At 41.2% G+C, this 20,041-nt stretch overlaps 2 protein-coding genes across 11 annotated transcripts in view; one reads left to right on the top strand and one right to left on the bottom strand.

Moving 5' to 3' along the window:
• The window catches only part of PPIG (peptidylprolyl isomerase G), a 24,884-nt gene extending 10,387 nt beyond the window's left edge, over positions 1-14,497 (bottom strand). Inside the window, exons 1-7 of one of the 2 annotated variants that reach the window (XM_048953084.1) lie at positions 14,384-14,495; positions 10,932-11,131; positions 6,398-6,477; positions 6,216-6,290; positions 3,895-4,002; positions 3,367-3,411; positions 1,458-1,545 (exon numbers count right to left, since the gene is read on the bottom strand). In XM_048953084.1, coding sequence (XP_048809041.1) covers positions 1,458-1,545; positions 3,367-3,411; positions 3,895-4,002; positions 6,216-6,290; positions 6,398-6,458 — 377 coding nt within the window. In that variant the 5' untranslated portion in view covers positions 6,459-6,477; positions 10,932-11,131; positions 14,384-14,495. Of the gene's footprint in view, positions 1-1,457; positions 1,546-3,366; positions 3,412-3,894; positions 4,003-6,215; positions 6,291-6,397; positions 6,478-10,931; positions 11,132-14,383 lie in introns of both variants that reach the window. The other variant, XM_048953083.1, reaches the window with a different exon arrangement.
• The window catches only part of FASTKD1 (FAST kinase domains 1), a 21,517-nt gene continuing 15,969 nt past the window's right edge, over positions 14,494-20,041 (top strand). For 5 of the 9 annotated variants that reach the window (XR_007378569.1, XR_007378570.1, XM_048953080.1 and 2 more), the window contains exons 1-4: positions 14,781-15,025; positions 18,578-19,075; positions 19,398-19,466; positions 19,793-19,918. Coding sequence is in view for 7 of the 9 variants with exons in the window: in XM_048953080.1 (XP_048809037.1) it covers positions 18,741-19,075; positions 19,398-19,466; positions 19,793-19,918 (530 nt within the window). In the remaining 2 variants the exon portion in view is untranslated. The other 4 variants (XM_048953081.1, XM_048953077.1, XM_048953076.1 and 1 more) reach the window with 4 other exon arrangements.

Here is a 20,041-nt window from a genome sequence, read left to right as displayed (position 1 = left end):
GGAATCAATTTTAGTGGAAAGCAGACAACATTTGAAGCATGTACACAGATGATGAAAGTTACTTAATTAATAAAATTTAATACAACCAAGTACACATTATTCTAAGTTTGTATGCAGTTAAAAACATTGTATGATTTATACAAACTAGCTATTCAATCCCTTACCATACCTTATTGAACAAGTTGTGATAAATTTTTAGATACATCCTCATTAAAAAGAAGTATTAAGAATTGTATTTCTTAAATTACAGGAATACTACCAGGAACAGAAATAAAAATTAAGGCAACTGCCTCAGAAGAGGAAAAGTAAAAAAAAAAATAAAATAAAATAAAAAACCAACAACAAACTTATAGGAAAATAAATTAGCAAAGGAAAAAAAAATCCTATATGTACAGAGTATTTGACATCAGAAGTAGAACTGACTCTCTACACCTGCACATAACTGAACAGTTGATAGCCTTCCCCTATATTAGAATTACTAAGGTATACATATGTCAGGCATGGCAAAAAAAACTAACAAACAAACAAAAAAAAAAAACAACAAAACAACCCAAAACCTGAACCAAATACAGTAACAATCACCCAAATATTCCAAAATAACGGTTTAATGATAAATCACAAGCACAACTTACCATATTAAAAATGGTAATGAGACATAGATAAGACTGATGAATTTCAAGTATTTACTTCTATAGAAGCATGTAATCCAGATGCATTTCAGAGTTTTAAGCTTTAGATATAGCTATAAATGAGACTGCATTGAGAAATTATCTTGTGACAGAAAATTTTTCTGTTACTTTCAGCTAGAGGACCCCTGGAACTTTTTTGCTTCTTTCCAGACAACATACACTAGAAAAAAAGTGAAAAAGCTCTACAGGGAACTAACAGACTTATGCTGTTGCTTGAGTTAGAAGACAGTTACTAAAAGAGGACCAAAAGGTCTTTTGCACAGATAATAAACACTGAACAGCAGAGTGATAAAACCTCTCCCTAAAGAGCTCAGCAGAAAAATGGCTATTTCCACGTATATAATCAAAGAATATTAGGATGCTATAATCACAAAATAAACAAGAGAGTTAGGCAGACTATGATAACAAAAGAGAAAGCCCTTATTCTAGGCTCATCCACAACACACCACTAGAGGAGATCTCCAGAAGAGATCCTTCCCCACTGGTAGCCAGCTCTTAAATAGGTCTAGGAGGGGTGGAGCCTGGCTCCATCCCTTCTGGCAGCACAGGTGAATTGCCTTCAGCTGTGCTCCTCTGGCTGACTCATGGCTCGCCTCAGGTGATCAATCGGAGGTTCAGGCCGTGACTCAGCAGTTCCCGTACACCATGTAACTTCCTAAAGAGGCATCAACTTTTATATGTTGTAGACCACCTCCCATGCAAACTCAAAAAATAGTCTACAGCTTACAAAATAGCAAATCACACATTTCAGAACAGTTCAATACTTACATAAAGAACTGTGAACCATTTGTATCCTTTCCTCGGTTGGCCATTGAAAGAAGAAATTCTTTGTTGTGCTTTACAGCAAAGCTTTCATCTGAAACAAGCATTTTCAATCACTTTATATACATACTGCATATGCTTAGATGAATGCTCTACTCTAAGTAAACTCATTCATGTTAAATAAATTTACTAGTCACATCTGTAAAAAGTTGCATTAAAACTCAATACAAGACAAAAGCTATTTTTTCATATACATTATTGTTTTTATTCTAAATAGTGTAATTTAAGAAAGGGAAGTAAGAATTAATAGCTTATAGTCTGGGAAAAACTAAAAATGGAAAACAGAATTTTCTTGTAAGAGATTTGTTTTATTTTTCTTGCTACCAACATTAATAGAGCAACAACTGAAAATAATGAGTTCTTTTTATTCATCACATGCTGGTCACTACGTCTTTGGAGTTAAAAAAAAAAAAAAAAAAAAGGTTTTCAGTTGCAAAGCACTATTAAGAAACCCTGTTTCTTCCAGAAAGTATTTTATTTTGTATTGCTTAGTACACAAGGATAGTCAGTTTGATAGCAATAACAAAATGGTTCTGTTTCTCTGTCATCTACACAAATGATCTTAATAAGCCAGTCATTAAGAAAATAAATTCAACTTGAGTGAAGCATTTACTTCTAATAAGCACGTCACTTCGACAGTTTAGATTAAATTCAATGAAATCGTATGAAGTAATCACCATTCCTCATTTAAGACACCTGTAAGAGAGCAGCCTATCTTCCTCCTACCACAAAACAGCCTAACAGTTGCTTGGGGATCCAAACTATACAGATGAAGTTTGCTCAGTACTCCTTAAATACAAAGGGCAGGAGCCAACATTAACAAAAAAGAAAAGTATGTAATCTGTAAGGCTATGGTTTCCCATCATACAGCATAACAGCCAGTAACAGGGACAGTCCCACTTAGTCTATATGGTCACCTACATAACTGCAGTATTGTGTGGCACTGAGTATCTAATCCTACAGTGAGCTGGTTAACAATGCCACACACAAACAATACTTTCTAGAGATTCAATTTTACACTGTGACCAAGTTGAAAAGACACCTTGCAACTGCCAGAAAGTACAAGTCCTCTTCTCCCACCTCTCTCACTTTTTCTGGCTCTCATGCTTGCCTATCTATGAAATGAAATCCACTCACCAGTAGGGAAACAAGTACATTTTTTGCTTTAACAGTTTTCAGACATTCTAGCATGCAGTCAGTTTGCAGTTTGATCCAAATGAGGGCCAATGCAAGGTATGACCTCCTCCTTCTGGCAATTGCAAACTGTTCATTCAACACAATGTCTGATATAAAATTGCAGCCAGCCTCTACAGTGAATCATTCTTTTGATGCCTTGCTGCAAGCTCAGACGAGGTCCAACATTAAAAGTGGCAGGAAGGATAACCTGCCCTGCCAGTGGTGGCTAGCCATCATGTAGGCTTAGGTATAATACAAAACTGCTCCCAGAAACAGAGTTGCTCCAGTACACTCCTGACAAACACGGGCTGAGAAGCACACTGGAGAGAAAAATTCTTATGCATCAATGATTGAAGGAGAACCAGTACTGTGAGAAAATGGATGGCTTCCTCATACTTAATTCCTCTTGGTTCAGAAAAGCAGGGTTTTATACTGTCTCACAAAGGTAAGATTTGCAAGAAAGGCATAACAGAGTCAAGTTTTCTCCTTCTGACTGGAAGAAAGACAATCCCCAACTTTTAGCCAGCTACTGAAGCAGAAGATATGTTCAGAAACTGTGCTGAAAAATTTTTCTAGAACTGCGAATCTGGTAAAGCTGACATATGAAAGCAATTGTATAGAATGTATAGATAACTGCTTACAGTATCAACAAAATAGAGCAGACTGATACAATTCTCACCTTCAAAAAAGCCACCATAAATGGATTCTCCTCCCCTGCCATTTCCTTGAAAGAAAAAACATGAATTAAAACCTATAATAGTGTAAAAAGTTGCATCAGTGAAAGATGCTTCATAATGCAAAATATAGCTGCGTCCAAGTCACTAATGTTATTCTTCAAGATATGCAAAGATCAAGATATCTTCATAGTACCATTAAGCAGAAGCAAACTTGGAGAAAAATTGAAGTTTTCCTACATATTCTGTTACATGCTGCCTTTTTTCTTCTCAGCAGCAGATATATTTCATCTTCATATTTATAACTTGCAATTAAGTACTTAATGCTCTGAGACATGAAGTCACAGAGCAGAATACATGCATACAAATTTACGTAATTTTGTTACACAAGTTTACACAAAGTTTCTTATGCCAAAAGTAGTTAAAAAAGCAGTTAAATTGCCTAATTAATGTAAATTGATGATGCTACGTAGGACTCCCAAAACATTCTACTGCATAAGCATTAAATTTTTCTTGAAAGATTCTCATCATACCTTCACTGAAGTCACCGCCTTGGATCATAAAATCTTTCACTACCCTGTGAAATAGACAACTTTTGTAATGCAATGGCTTTTGGGTGGATTTTCCTGTACCCTTTTCACCTAAAGGAGAGGAAGGGGAACAAAAAACAAAATGACTCTTTGTATCCATACAATCTCCATTTAAATGCTTAATCAAAGCTATCTACCAAGCTCTGAAAAACTAATTTGTGGATACATACTTGTAATGCCAGTAAGAAAGCAACGCAGAAACTACTTTTTATTTCTACAGTTATACTAAAAGAAATCCTTACTTACATTAGCATACAACATAATAATAGCTTTTTTTTTTTGCCAGCCCAGCATCACATACAGTCATAGCACAATGAATTCACAGAGAATTAAATTAGAGCTCACACAGATAATGCAGAATGCCACCTACCTGGAGAGGCTTAAACATGTAAGGATACAATATATTACTGTTACTGCTAAGAAGACTCCTATATAGATTGACAGAAATTAAACAGCCAGATTAACATAACCATCCTTGCTCAGAAGCAAATGAGATACTCAAAAAAAAAAAAAAAGAGATGAGGAGGGAACGAGAAATGATTTTAAAGGAATTTGTTACCTTTCCAACTCATGATTCCAACTCCCAGTCTCCTCCCCTAAATCAGATCTAATGCTCTTCAGACTCGTAAGCAAGTCCTCTGCCTCAGCAAAACACTATCTACTTTTGCTCCCACCTTCCAACAAATAAGGTCTCTGCTGAGATAGCCAAATGAATGGCTTATGGTGGGGGCCTTGTGAATGTCAAAGCGAACGTCAAGGTAACAGTAAAGCATAAGAGTAAGGAGCGGGGACCATCCTGAAAGATAAAGGATTCTTCCTTTCACTACTCCCAGACCATTAGACTGTATCGTCCCGCAATCTCATTCCAAGCTGTGAAATGGCAGTTGCCACTGAACTTACCTGATGCCTCCACATGGATCTGACTAGTTACAATAAACACTTCTGATAGGAACTTTGATAAATGTGTGGCTGTGTACTGTGCTGGCCTGTCTCACACCTAACAGACGTGCCAGTAAAAACAGGTGCTGACCCATTTTTCAAGAAGATAGCATGTCTTTTTCAAAACCACCAGAAAAAAGGCAAGCATAAATAAAATTAAAATTTAAAATGTTTACGATCAATATCATAAATACTTCTCCAAAACACTTTCTTCGCCATTCTTAAATATTTAAAAGCAGCATAGTATTTCAGCCCCTGATTTTAAATCTGATTTTATTTTAAACTAAACAAGGAGCTACATTTCTGACCTGAAGTGCTGTTCAAAGACTTCAAGTGAAAAATCTAAATCAGTTTTCAGAGAATAACACCTTGTGCAGTAAATCTGACTTTTGGACATTTGACAGAAAATAAAGAATGCCATGGACACATGAAAACACATTACCGTTGAATAAGAAGAATCACTTTAAAGTTCAAATTGGTTAGCAATTTTTGATAACCCGATTCTGAACCAGAATCCCTAGATGAGATAATGCTCATGAATGCTGCACAAAGCTAACTTGACATGAACGCAATTATGCGCTCACACCTGATTCAGACCGTATTAGTACTAAGTGATTCAGTATTAACAGCTGTGAAGCACTGACTTGAAAGACAACAAACTGAAAGAAAAGCAGGAGGAAAATGCTGACAACATTAAACATGGATTTAGGTATTCACAGAATCATTCCTGTGATAATATTCAAGTTCTGCAAAGCTGTGAGCATTTCCAACCACAACAGGCAGAGCACTGAGAAATAATTCTACTTGGAAACGCTTCTAGGAAAGAATCTTCTTAAATTATTTCTTCAACAAATAACTTGAATTTTACTAGGACTGGAAATCACCAGCATCCAACAAAACTACTTTGTGAAGCAAAATATTAATGCATACCAGCAACAGCCTTCAAACATATACAAGTATAGTAAAACTGAAGAGTAATCCTCCATTCCTGACCTCTTATTGGCTACCTTTTAAGATGGATGATGTTATACAATGTGAACAGTAGTATCTGTGCTAGTAAAAGAAAATCAGCTTACCGTGCCAGCATTTAAAGTTGATTAGTACATGCTCTCTGCAACATCTTAAGCAAAAAACTACAACTGCTTTGATTCTGCATCAGATATATATGAGAAGTTTGCTAAATCTCCAGAGATATCAAGAACTAGTGTTTGATGTACTTAGTTTTACTAAGTTTTTACAGCACGTCAGAAAACGTTAACACAGATGTTAAATTACCAAACATGGTATTACATTTGAAATTATAAATAATATTAAAATCTACAAACCTGTGCAAAGGCAGCGAAAATTCTCACATGTCTTTGGACACACATCTGAAAATAGTTCAAAGACCACTCTTCCAGCTAGGAGAAAAAGGCATTTTTGTTATGAAGTTAACAAGTATTTGTATTATTCTTAAACATTTTACAGGAATATCCCATTATTGAATCGACTGTTTTCATTTTCTTACCAGGTACATTGTTGATGGCTATGTCGAAAAAGCAACGAGGTCTCTGGACCTTTACTCCCATGGCTTCGAAAATTTTAATACTGTAAATAATAAAAAGTAAAATTGAATTTATCCCTCTGTGTAGTGAATCTATGTTCAAGTTCTACAATGTGGAAGATTTTATACAGACAACAAGAACTGCAGAAAAGATTAAAAATAGAAACTTAGAAACAGGTAGCAAAACCAGTATTTCTAAAGGTTAAAAAAGAGCTACTTAAGTATTTTAAGCCATTTTCATGTTTTGTGGAACCAGTGAGTAATTCTGGTCATTCCTGCTGCAACATTATCAAATCTAAACTTCAGTGACATATTTCAGGTGAGGAATTACAAACACAAAAGATACTGTATAGTGTGGGGATAACAAAGCTATAAATTTGCTTGCTTTCCAGCTGGGTAATCACTTAAGTTGTCTGCTCCTAGAATTCTTGGATCTTCAAGGTAAAATAGTGCCAGAGGAAGACAAAGTCAGCTTTGAGACCAGACAGCTGTGTCAAACAACTTTTTGCAACTGCCTTTCAGTTGTTTAAACAGACTCATTTTTGCAATCTGCTTGGCTCAGCATCAGTGGCTGAGGTGGCCACCCACCTTCTGGTCAGGGGGACAAGCCTTGTGGCAGCCTCTTTTCCTCAAGAATATACTGGTGGCTGCAGTTCGCAACTATGGCCAGTTAAACTAAGATTCCTTTAATACACCTCAACCACGAACTACAGCAACACAAGAAAGTACACTGTGCTTGTAACGGTGAGGAGCACAGTGAGGTGGACAGCCAGAAATGGTGAACATCAACAGCTGTAGTTGAATCCATCATTTTGTGACAGTGCAAAATGAACAGTCTTGCTGCTAATCTCTTTATTTTGCTTTCACTCCCCGTCCATGCTGAGAGAAGCATCCATCTGCTCTCGCAAAATAAACAGCCATACAGCCTGCTTCACTACTTACACGGCACATTTTCTCCCATGGCAAACTACAGCAATGGCTTTAGACCCATCGCTGTGACACCTGCAGCCTGATTAGCACACCTCTCCCATGAGCAACTTCCCACTCCTCAGTGGGAAGTACAGACCCGAGGTGAACTGATGGACTTCCTGACCGTGGTGGTGAAAGGCTGACAGGCTGCCCTGATTGCAGGTGTTATTGTGTCAAACTTGGATATAATGTAGCAAGCAAAGTAACATGAAGGATTTTCTCTGTGCTCCTCATAACAACTGAGCAAGTCAGGTGGGCATGCTTTCAGAAATACGAGGACTTCAGCACAAAGGAGACTGGTCAAAGAGCAGAAGTTAGGTTACAATGATCAAAACTAGAACACGTGGAGGATTAAACCTTGTTTTTAGGCATATTTCCAGGATTCCTGCCATTGGAGTGTCAAGAGCTGCTCTAACCAGGATCAAAACCATTCCACACCATAAAAAAAAGATGTAGATCTTCCAAAATTACTGCCAAATGAAGCAATTCTGGCTTTGTATCATTTCTTTTCTTTTTGTGTCATTGCTTATCTGTTTATCTTGATACTTTTAATGCAACTTGTCTTATACCTTTAAGCACATAAATCTCCTTGTTTTTGTGCAATGAGCAGTAACTTAGTTTTGTATGCAAACACAGTCTTCCAGCATCACATACAATCATACAACTTCTCTGAGGCTGCATCCTCTCTGAATTCAGAGAGGAAAAAAATAACGATAACAAGAAGATCCATAACACTGGAATACTTTCTCCAGAAGTTGAAATATAATCCATAATGAATTTTTTTTTAATTGCCAGAAAACACTACTGAAACACCTTTCCTAAAGCTTCACCCATATCTGTGCCACAGAACAGCCTCAAAATATACAACTGTTGCCATCTGTCACTTCAGTTTATGAAGGAGAGGCTACAGACTCTAGAACCATGTTAGTCTGCATTCTCTCTCCTTGTGCTCAGCATCACTCTCAGCATCTCGCCAAGATTATACAGCAAAAAAAATCACAAGAGCAACACAGGAAGGATTTACATGCAACACCACTCAATAATTTATCATCCACGTGATTCTTAGCTAGACTTTTTAAGCTAGATTCTTCACAGCTAGACTGTGCAAACATGCAGAACCTCAGCAGACACACACTTAGCTGTCTAACAAGTTAATTCACACAAGCCAGAGATTCACCAAAAGCAGTAGCAGCCCTGCCTCATCCTGCTTGTTCTTCTTGCTGAACTGTTTGCTGTATCGCCTCTATTACTATTAACACAACTTCTGTAGCCAGCCAGAGAATCAGAGAAAGTGCACAGAGCCAGGGACTTCGATGCTGCCGGGTCACAGGCGGCTGGACCCACGCAGGGGATGCAGATAAGGCAGGCAAGAGGACAAGCTGCCCATCAACTCACACACTGCCAAGAGCACAATGTGCTACACAGGCACACAGGAGAGGAAGAGAAGTTTTTTTTTGGTGGTTATTTTTTTTTTTTTTTTTTTTTTTCAGAAAGCCTCTCAGAACAAACGCTACAATACATATTGTTTGGTGATCAAACTGACGGGCTGAAATGAACCGAGACACCTAAGGTCCAGCAGTGCAGCAACTGACTAATTGTACCCAAACTTGAAGCATTTTGGCCTTCAGTGGTTTGGGTGAGGAGGGATTCAACCCTGCTTTACAGGTAATCTGCTTGAGAAATAAAGGCGTCTACATGAACATTTATACACAGTACTTTAGCAAAAAAAGCCCCACAAACTGCTTTAACAAGTCCTGTAACAGTATCACTTCTCCAATAAATACTGGCTGCACTTGGTACTAGATGGCAAGTGCTCAGGACAGGCACGCTGACTGGACACACAGCACACCAAATAAGCATACCTTCCCTTGAGTAGATGCTGCAAATGCCTCTTGGAGAGAACACTAAAAGGTATCTTTTTTGTGCAGCAATTGACTCTCCTGAGCTATCCAGAATTGCCTTATCTTTAAAAAGATTTGGAAAACAGAAAGAAAACCTACTGGAAAGGCTGAGGTAGGCAGGGAGCTAGATGTACAAGCAGAAGAGAGAGCTGACAGGCTATATAAACTTAGCTACAGCCCTCTTCAACCAGGCTAAAATATCAGCAACATTTACCTCATAATACCTTACCTCAAGAGAGTATTTGCTTTCCAATACACTTAAGTACCTTTACTATAACCAGCACTTCAGACACATCTCACTGAGGACAGTAATACTGAGTCACAGATGATTCATGTAGTATTTAATAATAAATACAGTCACTTCACAACTTTACAATGTTCGCTCAAAATTTGTCTGTATTAAAAGCAAGTACACAGAGTGATTTCAGAACCAGCAGAGAAATCTGAGAATATTAAGAATAAAAAAGAGAAAATGACATGTAAAGCTCAATACTATAAACACTTACAACCTGTGTTGGAAACAGGGCTTACATGACTTGCATATTTTTCTCCTTAAATTTAATTTCAGTTACAATGCAGATGCTATTAGCTCACAATACATGATAAAATTTGAAGGGAATTTGATTCTAAAGTCAATCCAAAAGGCACCCACTGTACCTACATACAGAAATATGCTATGGAGAAGGGCAATTTTACTTACAAGTCAGCTTTCTTATTCCTTCCAAAACTACATACTAAAGGATACAACAATCCAAGTACTATTCCGAAATGACCACATCACTCAAGCATTTTCATCCATCTCCTGCTAGAGGAGCTTCTTACTAAGAGAAGAAACAATGCAAAACAAACAAACAAAAAACAACCACCTTCAGTATGCCTAAAACAGCCCATTTGTCAATGAATATTAAAGCACTCTATGCTGAACTGTTAATCTCATTTTCAGAAATAAAAGAAATACAACAAAGAATGTTTTTCCGGAACAGCTGCACCTATAACTAGTGCATCCCCAGTTGTGTCTTTCAGGATTCGCATCCCTTCACACCTGCATTACTCGTTATTTCACTCAAGTATTTGTTGGATAAAGATGGCCAGCTCCCGGCCAGGCTGCAGACAGCCATTCCCTTCCAAAATGAGCCACACCAATGAAAAACATAACACTCACAGACTGTTCACAAGCATTTCTGCCAGGGATTGTCACTCCTACTAGTTGATATGCCAAAAAAACACATCCTTCCGAACTTTTTTTTCCAGTCAAAATTACTTGTGCTAGCAAGGATTAGTAATAATACTGCTTAATATAACAGAGCTCCTTTCAGTTGAAATGCATTAGTCAAAATGGGTTAGACTGAAGCGTGCCCTCACAGATGCACATCAACTGGAATATCCACGTATCGCGCATCTCATGAAAGCTGACGGCAAGCAGCAGTATGGGACTATTTCCCAACTCTGAGGAAAATAAACCCTTCACCTGTACCCACGGCACATAGCTCACTGGACTGCCAGTTTGTTCCAGCCCCGCAAAGAGCACAGCGGGTTTGGAGCAAAAACGTATTTAGTAGGAAAAAAATATTACTATGTCCTCTCATTTCATTCTCTATCATCACCTACTCATATCTACTCTCCCCTACCTCTAATTTCTCCTTGACTTTGTCTTCATATTAGTTCCTCGCATCAATTTACAGCTATCTTTGGCAGCGGTCTTCATTCGATGCCCAAATGAAAAATAAAGCACATAAATCCACATTTCTGGCATTTTGTTTCAGGTCATCTTCACATGCACGAACACAAATCCACACTGATTTATATTGCAAAGATAGCCATCCAGAATCTGCAGAAATATTTTAAAGTAATATTTTGAGTGTAGAGAACACAAGTACACCAAGTGACACAAAGTATGCATCACATTCGCTAGCGCTGTTCCACAACCACTTAAAGCCACGTGGACTGAACCCCAGAATGGAAGGCTCACACAACAGTGTGGCCAGCCCTGGTATAGTGGGTCTCCTTAAGCACGTGAAAACTACACCTTCCTCTGCCTCCTTTCAAGAAAAGACTCTGGCAGTGGCACATAGCAACTTAATATGACAGTGCAGCCACAGCCCGAGAGTGGTATGTTTGTTTTATACAGATTAAACTACAAATGAATGTATGATTGCTAAATGAGACATGTTATCCTAGTACTAGTTATCCTAGTGCCGTTATGAACTTCCAGCTCTGTAGGATGATACTGAAAGCAAGAACAAAAATCCAACAAGCCCAATCCCAATAATTTCCCTGCTGTGTTCCCAAACACCAGAACCTCCCAAATAGCAGTAATGACAATTAAAGAAAATAATTCGCTTTCATTTTACTAATGAGCAGCACAGGACTGTTTTGCCAACAGATTTTTTAAAGGCACTACACTTCATCACATTCCAGATTTTGGATGCCATTTGGCAATCACGTGGACTTAAAAAAATGTTTTGTAGAAAAAAAAATATTTTACAGAGGTCTGTGGAATTTCTCTATCTCAAATAATGCTGAAAGTGTCTTTTGAACTGATTATGTATTTTTCATCCTAAAAAATGAAATCAAGGGAAGAGGTACCTGACAAGATCAGCCATTGCCTGCCAGGAGCCTGCTATCCTCTTAGATATCTCAGATGTTAGATATCATGTTCAGATTGGTCCTGAATAAATACACAGAATGTACTCCTACACTACTGCACAGCAGAACTCATTTACATAACTTTTCGTAAGATTTTTTGCAGTTAACATAAAATTGAGCTTTTTGTATTGAAGTACACAAGGCATGCACACCTAAATGTAACATCACAGTTGGAAGAACAGAAGAACACAAGATTAGGCTGAGAAGCTAACATTCTCCTAAAACCATCTGAACAGGGATACAAGTTCTCACAAGATCATGCCCTTCCTTTTAGTGTCGTAATAAAGAGAAACCTAAAATGAAAAATACCTTAAAATACCTATGCCCTTTTGTTGACATCAAGGAAAAACTTTGCTGCTGAGAGTAAGTCACATTTTTCTATCATCTGATTTACCCAGACAAGTTTGGGTTTTTTTTTCCTTTTTTCTTTTCTTTTTCTTGTCTGCTATCAGAGTTGCAAAAAAACAGACGTGTTTTCCCAGGTCTTTAGTTGTTCACAGCACTCCCAGAAGCAGTGAAGAACATGACTACTTCAATCCTACCTTTCAGAACTGAAAACTGGAGCTGCATTAGGTCCAGAAGAAGCCATTAACTAACAAACAAGAATTGTAGAACTAAAAAAATACTAAGAAAACACAAGCTTCAGTATTGTGTAAAAGAGAAAAAGTGCTGATTACACTGTACCTTATAAACAAGTCAGACACCTGCTGGAATCACCAAAACAGACTTCTGTCCTAGCTAATGAAGACCAGAATAAGGCTAAACTGTGTAACAGCTGGACACACAGTTTTTAATGCTGACATATTTGCCAACCATAACCCCCCAAAAAGCTTGTTTTATGATCTCATTCTCCTCCTCTCTCAACTACTTTAGTTCTACATCCCTTCTCAGCCCCACCCCAACCTCTAACCAAATCCTTACTCCATTAGAAGACAGCTGGATGTGCACCTGGCTGCTTCCAAATGGAAAGTGGCTCTTGTATGGGAGCGCACGTGGCACAGAGGACTGAAGTGGCAGTGAAAACACCATGCTGCACTACAGTAACATCCTCCACTGCAGCACATACACTTAACTGCCAACTCCCTCATAACTCACTGATTTTCTGAAGTCCTAAAACTAATTAAAAAAAAAAAATGAACAGCTGGATGATCAACTGGCTAACTCTTAAACAAAATTTGTTTCACAAAAAAGGACTGTAAGAAATGCTTTTATTAAAACATATAGCCCCAAAGGACACTCTCCAAGCATCCTTTATTATTTTGTACGCCCCCCTTCAAAACTACCTCATACACTAGAGCCATACTTTTTTCAAAACATTAAAAGTAATTAAAAAAAAAACAACATGATAAATCAAAAATATACGTTCTTCAAATGTAAATAAAATACTATTTCATAAAGTATGTCTAGTTGTCATATTTTGATCATTTACTTAACATGGTGGCACCTAAAAATGTGACTCATACTATTCCCAGTGCATTACAGTGAAACAAAATGAAGAAAAAAAAAAAAAAAAGAAAAAAAAACAACCAAACCCATTATCTATCTCCACCCAAAGAACAACTTTTCCTGCAGGTAATATGGAACAAAAACATGAAAAACTGGATATTCTCTCTTACTAAAACGTTATGAACTTAAGTCTAAGACTGAGTAGGTACCAAAGTGACCTCCTATCAGGCCTATGGAAGACACATATCTGAACGAACTGTAAGGCAATATAACAGAAATTTCAGCCTATTTCCATACACCATTGCTTTTTCTCCTAAGCCTCCCTCCTCCAAAGCCTCCATAGGATTTCAAGAATAACCGTACAGATGCAGTACTAACGGCCTGGTCATGGCCATAAGCGTGACGGGTCTAACACGCATTTCCCACAAACACCCGTCAAGAGCTTTAAGAAAGCCCCGAGAGGGAGTCGGGGACCCTCCTGCCGCCACGGCAGCTCCTCCAGGCTCCGGATCCCAGGAAGAGGCCTGCGGAGGAAGGAGAACATGTGGCACGCAGGCAGCCGCTCACTTCGCCTTCTGGCGGAGGAGGAAGGCTTCATTCAAACTCCGAGGCCAGCGCCGAGCAGCACCCAGGCCGCGGGCAGCACGTTCCGCAGCGGCCCCCACCGCCGGCCGCAGCTTTCACCAGGCCCCAGCCGCTGCCTCCCACCCCGGCCCGCTCGCGGCTCCCCGGGCCCCACGCTCCCCCCAGAGGCCGCCCTCACGCGGAGTGCCCCCGGCCCTCCCCTCACAGCCGCCGCCCCGCACGACGAGCCGCGGCACCCGACGAGAGGGACCCCGCGGTGCCCCCGGCGGGCCGGGGAGGCGCTCGGCTCCTGCCCCCTCGGTGACGGGGCTCGGGCCCCGCAACCTCCGTCCCCGGCCCCGAGCTCTCGGCGGCCGCCCAGACCGCGGCCCTCCCCCGGCCACATGGCGGTGCCGGCACTCACCCCGCTCGCGGCCCGCGTCGCCCCGCGCTCCTTAGCGCCTCGCCGCCATGTTAGAGCTGGTGCGGCACGGACTGCGTCAGTGGAAGGAGAGGGCGGGAGGGGACGACCCCGGGGGCGGCGCGGCGGAGCGGGGCGCGGAAGCAGGAGAGGCGGCGGCCGAGCCTCGCGGGGCTGGGAGAGGCGCGGGGTGCGCAGGTACCGGCCGCGCGGAGCAATCCCCGGTGGCGGGGACCGCTCGGAAGGAGCCCGAGCGGTTGGGGGAAGGGGCGCCCGCCCCCTCCAGCTCGTCAGCGGCGCTCCGCCCGCCGCCTCCACTCCCCTTAGCCGGGCCGGGCCTGGCGGGAAGGAGCGCAGGCCGTGAGGGGCGGGCGGCGCGCCGGCACCAGCTGCGGCCTTCCCCTCTGGACGCAGCTGGAGCGGCGGTTCGGCCAACGGCCCGGAAAACGGCCGGGATTTGGGACAGTACAGAGCTCAAAACGCCCCCGGGAGCCGCTGCAGCAGTGTCTGGCGCGTGGAGCGAGGGGCTGTTAAAACTAAAAAGGAAATTATCGCGTAGAAAAATGTCCCTGATCTTAACCTGTGTGTTTACACTGCCATTCAAGCCGTGTCAGTCTGCAATAGAAACAGACGCTTTCTTGCTCTGTACGTACGGAGTTTGTGAGTACGGGGTTTGTAGTCACGTGTAATGGGAAGGGAGGATGCAAGTCCTGTGGTAAGATGCTGAGTAGCCTGTTGAAAGCAGGAATATACTCTTCTCCTTCCAAATTTCTAACCAAAATTAAAATAACAATATGATTTTTAAAAAGATAAACCAAACACAAAGGAGAGATTGACTTGTGAGTCAGGAAATCTTGAAGTAAGTAGAGTACTACATGGTGAATCAACACCAGCTTCAATAGGCTTTGGTACAAGGCTTTCTTCCTCTAAATGCCTTGCTTAAAATGTAAAAAAAATTATCTAGCCTCTTCAATTTGCTTTAGACATTCTTAATTGATTAAAAAATTGATTTCATCCAAATGCACTTGGCAAGTCAAAAGTAACAAATTCAGCATCTTTTAAAAGGAAAGTCCATATGATTTGCAGAAGTCACCTCCTTGCGGATAAAATGTACTTTTAAAGGGGAGATCAGATTTCCTAGAGTTAAGTGAGTTTGCACAAGGGTAAGTGCTGCCCTGAGATCCCCACAGGGCTCAGGTCCTCCCTGTCACTTACGTGCGTATGTGTCCCTGCAGTCTGCCGCCCAGGCCATCTGCATTTTACTATTTTACTAGTTTGAGGGAGTTCCATATTTGTAAGCATCCAATATTTGAGGTGTAACAGCAGAGGAGACAAAACCAAAGCTGTGATATGCAGCTGCAAAACAGCCAATCAATCACCAGATAATACTGGCTGTGATTTCAGATAGTATGATAGCAGCCTGAGGCCATGCCACAGAAAGTTTGAAGGATAAGTGAGCACTGTGAGCTTGGCATTACCATTGCCTCAAATCAGTTGATGCTGACTAACCGCATCAGCAGATATTGGATGGTGTTTGTTATTTTCACTGGTGGTAGAGAAGATACAGAGAGATTTGGAGCTGTTTGTATGCAAATATGAATCACATATATGTCACAATATGTTAGATTTGTGTTCCAGAACTTGACGTTTGATCTATGTCCCAAAACCTGTAATTTAAAACTTCTCTTTTTTTGCGAAGTATAAGAAAATACAGCATACAAATACGGTAATGTGAATTAATCATAATGTTTCATTATGTATAATGTTACTGCATAGGGCTGCAACAAGTCAGGAGGAAATTCTTTCCTCAGAGGACAGTGAGGCCCTGGCACAGCTGCCCAAAGGAGCTGTGGGTGCCCCATCCCTGGGGTGCTCAAGGCCAGGTTGGATGGGGCCGTGGGCAGCCTGCAGCAGGGCGTGGGACTGGGTGGGTTGCAAGGTCCCTTCCAACCCCAGCCATTCTGTGATTGATCTGTATGTTCATTACAGTGAAGCCAAACACCAGAGCTTGACTCTTGAACATCAGACCGATGTGGGTTTTTTGGACAGAGATGATGTTCCCCCCCTCAAAGTACATTATATAAAAATGGTACTGATGTGACCTTGGAACTTTATCCATTTACTTTGCTTGGAAGGTCTGACCCTTTTCCCCGCTCCTGGCGTTTCCCAACAGCCACGGAGCCATAGCATGGCAGGGATGAGCGGAGCGCAGGGGCTCCATGTGAGCAAGGGGTACCGTCTGTGGCTTCGCGAAAATGCCAATTGAGGCCTTCTCAAACGATGCTCTGCGGATGTAAGGATGCCTTACAAGTTGCAGACAAGGCTGGTTCTTCCATTTCCTTACTAAATCACGTTTTTCTCTGAGTTCGGCACCCCGCCGTTCCACCGGCGCTCCCTTAAGCCAGCGCTGAGCCGACCGTAGGCCGCGGGGCCGCCCCAGGTCCCCTGCACCGCCCCGGCCGCTCGGCTCGGCGGGCCGCCCTTCGGAGCCGCCACCTCCCCGCCCTCCGCTCGGCCCCCCTGCACCGCCCCCGCGGCTCTTCGGCGGCGGCAGCGGTACGTGCGGGATGGCGGCGCCGGGCCGGGCTCCGCGCGCGGGAGGGCTGGGGGCGGCCTTCCCTCGGGCCCCGGGTAGAGGGAGGCGCCGCGGGACTCAGGCCGATGCTGGGAGTCGGGCTCGGAGCTTCCCGCTGCCCCCCTTCCCTTACACGCGGCTGCGGCCGAGTGAGCGCTGGGCTGCGGCTGCGCGGGGCCGCTCTCCGTGCTGCCGCACTATCGGCGTGTGTCCCAGTCTTCCTGGGTGAGCGGAGGGTTTCTGGGCTTTCTGTGGTTTGTAATGCAGTTTTTAGAATGCTTATTGAATTTCCACCGATATTAAATATCTTCTTGTGCTTTTAGTTTATATTCTGCACAGTAAATAGAAGACAGAAGTGGTTGTTGAGGGAGGTATACATTTCCCGGTTTGAATCTGTGTGTTACTAATTTTCAAAACACTTGGCATTTTTCTTGGGTTTCTTTTTATAAGACGTTAAAACAAGTTACAGCTTAAGATCGTGTAGATTTGTGACAAATCCCTTGCATCTGCTGAATGCTTTCCAGAAAGAGTGCTGGGAACCGGCCTGCAGGTTGTTCTGCATTGCTGTCCCTGCTCCCAGCTGCTAGCACAGGGGAAGAAGACCATTCACTCATTCTGACAGCTCTGTATTGTAACCTCTGTTTAAAAGCCATTGGTACAACCACTGATGATTGCTGCTTTTGGCTATCATCACTGGGCATGTTTGGTTCTGTGCATGTGCATCTATGCAGCATTTGTTAATAACTTGAGAAATGTGGAGGATTGCCAAACAGTCTTGTAACAGTGGCCAGCTTAGGACTTAAGATTTTATTGAAGATTGCTCAGTTGTGATTTAACAGTGGATTGATCGTCCTTTGGCCTGTGTTTCACTTTGTTTAATCCACTTTATGAAATCTTATAAGAGGTCCTCCCTACTTCTCACAGCGTGTATCTGTGTCATTAGATGGAAAGATCAAACTTCTTATGGACACTGCATGGAATAAATAGCACCACATAAATTTTCCCGGATAAATTTGTTTCTAAGCACAAGGAATGAAGCAGGCAGAAGCAATAAAAGCACTAAAAGAGGGAGTATAAAGCAAATTCATTATTAAAAAATTACTTACTGTGTAATAGCTGGAAAAATGTGTACCTTTTTGCATGCTTTCATTTTGCACAGGGAAGAAAGTCATGAGGCATCATAAGTTAAAATTGTTCAGAGCTCAGGAGCTTGTGCTCACTCACTTCCTTTTATCACTAACAGTTTCATTTCCTTTGAGCCCCCTGTTGGCATCATGGAGCAGCTTCCGTATGAAGGCAAGTCTCTGTGACTTGTGCTCTCCTTGCACATGAAAAAGCCCATCTTTGCCTTCTCAGTATTAGCATGGCAGCAGGTGCATTTTTGGGGTAGCTTTTTAAATATGGAAGTATTTTTTAAATTTATTTAGAAAGTTATTACCAGAGGTAATAACTTTTCTTAACACTTCTGGGTGTTTTGATATTCTTTGTTCACTCTCAGAAGAATTCAAAGCATGGATTTTTCTTTTAAGCTTACATTAACTACTACATTAAAAGGCAGATACATCAATTTTTAGCTAGGATTTATGACTGTGTCTAACTGCTTTAATTCTGTCTCACTACAGGTACCTCAGAACTGAGTTACCAGTATAGTGACCATACAGGATGAAAAGAAAAGAAGTGCCCATTTTTCAGATGCCAAAGTATGTTCTGTGAAACAGTATTTTGCTGTGAAAAATGAAAGAATCTTTCTAGACACTGTTAAAGGTAGCTGATGGAGTTAGAAAAATGCTTCGTTTGAGGCAAGTTTGCTTGTCTGCACTGAGACATTACCAAGCCCGAACTCTGAGCAACGATCTGCTTCTGAGCCAGATAAATAACTGTACCCATGAAGATGAAGTGTTCAGCCTTGTTGGCAAGAACGAGGCCAGGCTTTCTGAAAAGCATGTGGGAATTGCATTGAATGTGTTATGGCAGTTGCAGAAGAAGAAACCACTTCTCTTAAGGACTTCTGACTATGTAAGAAATCACTCCCAGTTTCTAACTCTTTGCTTTTTAGCAGAAAACAAAGTAGAACACATGGATAATGAGGCAATAGTGGACGCTCTGTATAGTATACTGAGGTAAGCAGTATTAAGTTGATATCCACATCTATACATTGTGCATCTGGTAATAAGAAGAGGGTGTTTTTGGAGTAACAGCTCAGCTGTAAGGAAATCTAACTTCCTGTGCCAGATCTGAGTTTTGTACTCCTTATAAATAGAATTATGATTATGAATGCATAAATGTTTATAATGTGTTTTTGGGTACATTTGTTTGATGGGAAGGAGCAATAGAAATGTAAAGCATGATAAATAATGGGAAGACATTTTTCTCTTCGATTTATTTCTTTTACTCTCTTAAGCAATCTTTCAAACTGCTGTGACATTTTTGACTTTTCTGAAGGCTCAGTGTGGAAAGCCATGGTTCCTTGGCAGGAGCGCTCGTTACAGAGGCGTGGAAAAGATTGGAAAGGCAAGTACTGAACTAGTATGCTTTGTGAAAAGTGTAAGTTGTAGCTGTGGTTTGCTTCACACAGGGCTACCCTGGCTTCTCAAAGAGTATTGACTTCTGGATTGCGTAGGGTTTCGTACACACAATATGCTTCCTTATAAAATACCTGAGCATTTTGTCTGAGTTCAGGATATCACCGTGTCACAGGAAATGTGTAAATATTTTGTTCCCGTTTTGTAATTTGAATGTTACTTACAATTTATACAGTTGTTGAATTAGATTTTTGCCTTCAGTTATTTACCTTTTATTTCTAGTGAATATTCTGTCTTTGTTTGATGTCTTCACAGCCTTAGTTTACCAGCTTTGTCTAAATTTGCACTGTGTTTACACAAGCAGCGCAGACATTTTAGTCCCCTAACTGGCAAAATAGCACATCTTGTGGACACGAAACTGGATTACGTACAGGATATAAGGTAAGTGTCAAAGAGAAACTGAGTAGTGTGGGAAACAATGTGTCACAATTACTGTTTTGGGTGAGGTTTTTTTTGTTTTTTTTTTTGGTTAAACATTTTCAGTTTTTTTCAATTGAAGGTTAA

This window comes from Lagopus muta, chromosome 8 (assembly GCF_023343835.1).
Source record: "Lagopus muta isolate bLagMut1 chromosome 8, bLagMut1 primary, whole genome shotgun sequence".
NCBI classification, from domain to species: domain Eukaryota; kingdom Metazoa; phylum Chordata; class Aves; order Galliformes; family Phasianidae; genus Lagopus; species Lagopus muta.
This window is presented reverse-complemented; position numbering and strand designations above follow the sequence as displayed.